At 37.0% G+C, this 5,000-nt stretch overlaps 1 protein-coding gene across 1 annotated transcript in view; it reads right to left on the reverse strand.

Annotated features, from left to right (window-relative positions):
- Positions 1-140: 140 nt before the first annotated feature.
- The window catches only part of LOC122263643 (zinc finger protein 277), a 9,686-nt gene continuing 4,826 nt past the window's right edge, over positions 141-5,000 (reverse strand). The window contains exons 6-13 of the mRNA XM_086535018.1: positions 4,199-4,448; positions 2,964-3,080; positions 2,500-2,621; positions 2,215-2,290; positions 1,525-1,785; positions 1,186-1,307; positions 684-786; positions 141-286 (exon numbers count right to left, since the gene is read on the reverse strand). Coding sequence (XP_086391144.1) covers positions 173-286; positions 684-786; positions 1,186-1,307; positions 1,525-1,785; positions 2,215-2,290; positions 2,500-2,621; positions 2,964-3,080; positions 4,199-4,448 — 1,165 coding nt within the window. The 3' untranslated portion in view covers positions 141-172. The remainder of the gene's footprint in view (positions 287-683; positions 787-1,185; positions 1,308-1,524; positions 1,786-2,214; positions 2,291-2,499; positions 2,622-2,963; positions 3,081-4,198; positions 4,449-5,000) is intronic.

Below are 5,000 nucleotides of genomic sequence, written 5' to 3' on the forward strand. Positions count from 1 at the left end.
ACACACACACACACACACAGTGACCTCTAGTGTTGTTACGCATTACCTTTGGACGACAGGCCATGCAAGTATTGTAAAGCATTAGAGCGAGGACAGAGCCCTGCCTCATTCGTGAATCCCAGGGTCGATCAAAGACATCCGAGTACAATCTCTTTATTAACTATAGCATATATCAGAAATCCTGCTCCTCTATTATCAGGTCCTTCATGTTTTCCAGTAACTCCTGTCGTACCGCACTGTTATTGAGAATCGAAGGTGGAATCTGGATGTCTTCACTAAAGACTGTCTGTGAAAAGATAAAAAAGGGGTTTTAATTTGTGAGGGGGGAGGGCAAGTGGGAGAGGGAGAGGGAGAGGGAGAGGAAGAGGGAGAGGGAGAGGGAGAAGGAGAAAGAGAAGCAGAGGGAGGGGGAAAAAGAAAGGGAGAGGGAAAAGGAAAGGGAAAGGGAAAGGGAGAGGGAAAGGGAGGAGGAGGAGTAGGAGGAGTAGGAGGAGTAGGAGGAGTAGGAGAAGAAGGAGAGAGAGGGAGAGAGGGAGAGGGAGAAATAGAGACAGAGACAGAAACAGAGAAGGACAGTGATAAAATGATGGAAAAAAGAAAGAAAGAAAGAAAAAAAAGTAATCATATCTAACAACTGACTATTTCATTTTGATGTACCCAAGCTCTATGCCCTCAAGTCTTACCTCCTCATGACAAAGATCAAAGCTGTCAAGTTCTTCATCAGAGTCGCCCTCTTCTCGCAGCCTTTGAAGTAGTCCATCTCCTTCCAAGACTGGCTGTAACCACCTGTGGGATAAATAACTTGAGATGTTTAAGAGATATATGCCATAAAAATGTTATGTACTCTGTCAGATAGGATGAATGAGGTTATGAAAATGAATTGACTTTACAAACAGATGTACAGTATCATTACAGCTAGATCTGAGATGACTAATATTCTCCCTCGACATAAACATCTTCTTTCTCATGACATTGCAGATATGTGGGGTGGAGGAAAACAAATAAAACAGAAAAAGGAGGAGAACAAGAAAAAAAAATCAAAAAGAAAAGAAAAGAAAAGAAAGAAAAAAAAAAGACACAGACTATTTTAGAAGTAAATTCTTTGATTTTCAAGGGACACATAATATTAGTAAAATCAAAAGCATTCTGTGAAATGTGAAGAAACCAACTTTTCTCAACAAATACCTTTCGTCCTGGAAGAGATGAGACAGAGGCACGACCAGGTGGTCTGATATGACCCGATGTTCTTCAAGCTTGTAGGTACTATCAAAAATTTGACCGCAAACATAGCATTCATTCTTTGCAGTCTGTTGAGATATGATATGCATAAGAGAAAGCTTGAATTGGCCATATCGGTAATGAAAATTAGCTTATAATACAAACCTTAAATCCTTTAATAATACAATGATCATAAATAAACTCTTCCATCTTCACTGCATCTGACCTTCTTGAAAATAAGTTAATGGATTATTTCAATCAACATTATAGAATACATATCTCTTCAAAAGCAAAGCAACTAATTACCTTCCACCTCATAAAATTGATAAGTTTGACCTGGCTGTAGAAAGGCAAGCCTCTCATTACATCCACAAAGTCGAAGGAATGAAGCTCCTGCATGTGGCTGCAGATCTGCGTGTGAGATTCCTCCCCCGACACAGTGTAACGGCAGAAAAGACACATGGCGGGGATGTCTAATTCTGTCTCTTCGGTTCCTTTTATCTCTTCTCGCAGCTTGTCATCTTCGAGCACCGAGTTTTTGTACTCGTATAAGTCCTCAGGTATAATCTATAATTGCAGGGAGTGAGTTAAATTAATAGCAGAAAGTTTAAATTTCTTCTGTTAACATGAGTAGGTAACTGCAGGTATACATCTGTGAATCAATATGAAAATATAAAATCATATATAATTATAATCAGAAAAGATTTTTCAAGGCACTGACCTGCAAGCAATTTGAACTAGATGAATGCAATTTTGCCTAATTTTGGATATTAGTATCCTAAAAAAATGCTACAAGATAATAGGATACAAAATATAAGCAATATAGTAATGGAAAAAATAGCTTCAAACAGGAGGAGAAAAAGAAGAAAAAAAGGAAAAGAGGAAGAAAAAAACAAGAAAAAGATAAAAATAAAAGAAGAAAACGAAGAAGATGAAAAAAAAAAACAAGAATAAAAGAAAAGGAAAAAAAAAAAAAAAATGTAATCACATTTTTACCTTATCTTCATCCTCAATCTCACTATCCTCAAGATGGCACAGAAGACCATCATTGTTCAGTACTGGTATGAGGAACCTGGGGAATAAATTATTTCATGAGGGACCGAAAACATCTCCTCGTGCATTGGTTACCTACATGACTTGATTCTTATTGTAACTCAGAGAGATATGACACCCTGAGAAAACGATTCATATTAATGGTGTGTACTGATAATACATTGATTGTTATTTTTTTTAAATGTGTATATCATGAACAATGTATGTATCATCTACATCAATGCTTACTGCTGGTGTTCCCATTCTGAACTGTTAGGCAGAACACAGTGGTTAGCTTCAGCCATGTGTTCCTGGAAACTGTGCTGATTTGAGAAGGCAGCTGGACACATATAGCACTGGTGATCTCTAACCTGCAGAGATAACTTTTAATGTTAGTCCATTCTTTTTTCTCTATTGTAATTTTGCAATCATAGCTATATCTACATGTACAGCAAGAGACTGTAGAAGAATTTCATGTTATAACTTTCTGAAGAGAGCGTACTCATATTCAATACTTAATACACAAGTCTAAGGGTTTTATTGCCGCGTTTCAGTACAAATGCCCTAGATTTGTAAAGGAGGCTAGATTTGCTATGTAATAACTCTTTGAATCATATTCTAAAGATCTAACACATTTTACCTATACCAATGCATTTAAACTGGATGGTAAATAAAGGGCCAAAATAATCCTTCTATAGTTTCTCTCTCCTTACATGTGTCCGAATGAAGTTGATGACCTTAACTTTCTGATAGAAGGTCAGATTCTTTGTACTGCACTTAAAGTCAAACTGATGATAATTCTTCATGTGATGATACAGTCCATCAGGAACCTAGAAAAGAATAATCCTTAAACATATTCCACTCTGTTGATGGTGAGAACAGTGCTATCATGGGGAAAAAAAAATACATGGCAAAAACTATATATTTTTTCATACCAAATAAAAAAAGAGGATATTTGAAGAAGCAAACAATATCAGATTAAGAGTAAACATCATTTGGGCTTTTGCTTAACAACTTTAAAACAAATTTTCAAACAGCTTGTCTTAATTACTATAGGATATAGGATATAGTCACAATACACAGTTCTAAGGGTTAATTGTGCCCTGGTAACATCTGTCAAATCATTAAGTACCACATCATATATATATATATATATATATATATATATATATAAAATGATATCTGTCATGTCTTCCTATAAATGTACCATTGCACGAAATAACTATTTCTTAATACAATGATTAAATTGGATGCAATGTTGACCACTCGTCTGCTGGAGCATGATAATCTAACCTACATATTTGCATGTGATAACTAGAGTACTGGTATCAATCACTACACAGACTCAATAAAAAAAGGTTGCATACAATGAACAATAATAGTACATTCTGGCACAATGATATGCATTAACTCTTCCATGCGAGATCTACTTAGAAAATAAAATAAACAAAAAAAAGGAGTAAACAAACAAAAAACTCAATCCTGCAAACATACAAATACTATGATACATAACACAATGGAGACAGAAAATAAAATAAAGAAAAAGAGAGAAAGGGAAGAACGGAAAATATAATAAGATGAAAAAAAGCCAAAGACAGGAAAATAATATGAGGAAAATTGGAAAAACAACCAAAATATTTCAATTTAGAACATCTATAAAAAAAGAAAAGCAAAAAACATACAAAACACACACACACACACACACACACACACATACACACACACACACACACACACACACACACACACACACACACACACACACACACACACACACACACACACACACACACACACACACACACACACACACACATGCCCCACCCCCATCCCCATCCCCACACACAGAGCATGCAAACAATGCACAACATATCAATAAAGACAAGTCATGCCGGGTTCACAATACACTCCAAACCCGCCCACATAGCAAAATAAAATTCACCCTGACCTTAGAGGTGGTGAAGCTGCAGAAGAGACAAGTCATGGACGGGTTCACATCTTCCCTCCAGTCCGCCCACAGGCAATCTTCCTCCGTTTCCTTGGGCTTGGTGGCAACGCACTCCGTCTCATTCTCTGTGTCATGGCGTTGCTTTGCCTCCTGCCAAGGTGTGCCAGGCTGGAAGGAGCAAAGGAATTTCATTTCTTGATGTTTTAGGATATGTGTGTGTTTCATCCTTTGGCGTTCTGAAGTATGAGTGCTTTATTCCTTGGTGTTTTTGGGGTATGAATTTATCTCATTCCTTGGTGTTCTAGGATATATATAAATTTTAATCCTTGGTGTTTTGATGTATGTGTGCTTCCTTCCTTGGTGTTCTGGTATATGTGAATGTGATGTGAGTTTTGGATATGTAAAAGAGAAAGGAAAAAGAAGAAACCTGGAAACAAAAGGACAGACATACAGAAAGAGAGAAAGAGAGAGAGAGAGAGAGAGAGAGAGAGAGAGAGAGAGAGAGAGAGAGAGAGAGAGAGAGAGAGAGAGAGAGAGAGAGAGAGAGAGAGAGAGAGAGAAGATAGAGATAAGAGAGAGAGAGAGAGAGAGAGAGAGATAGATAAAGAGGAGAGCAATAGAAGAAACGAAAGAAGATGAAAAATAAAGAGAAACAGAGAAGGAGTAAAACCAACCAAAAAGAAAGTGCGTAACAAAAAGAAGAGAGAGGAAAAAACCCCCCAAAAACAGAAGGATATGTAAGAAAAAACAAGATGCTAGCTTCCGTACCCTAAGTAATTCAGAAGGTGAACAACTTGTCCGT

This window comes from Penaeus japonicus, unplaced genomic scaffold (genome assembly GCF_977035675.1).
Source record: "Penaeus japonicus unplaced genomic scaffold, GWHDUDI00000001_assembly GWHDUDI00000042, whole genome shotgun sequence".
Taxonomy (NCBI): Eukaryota; Metazoa; Arthropoda; class Malacostraca; order Decapoda; family Penaeidae; genus Penaeus; species Penaeus japonicus.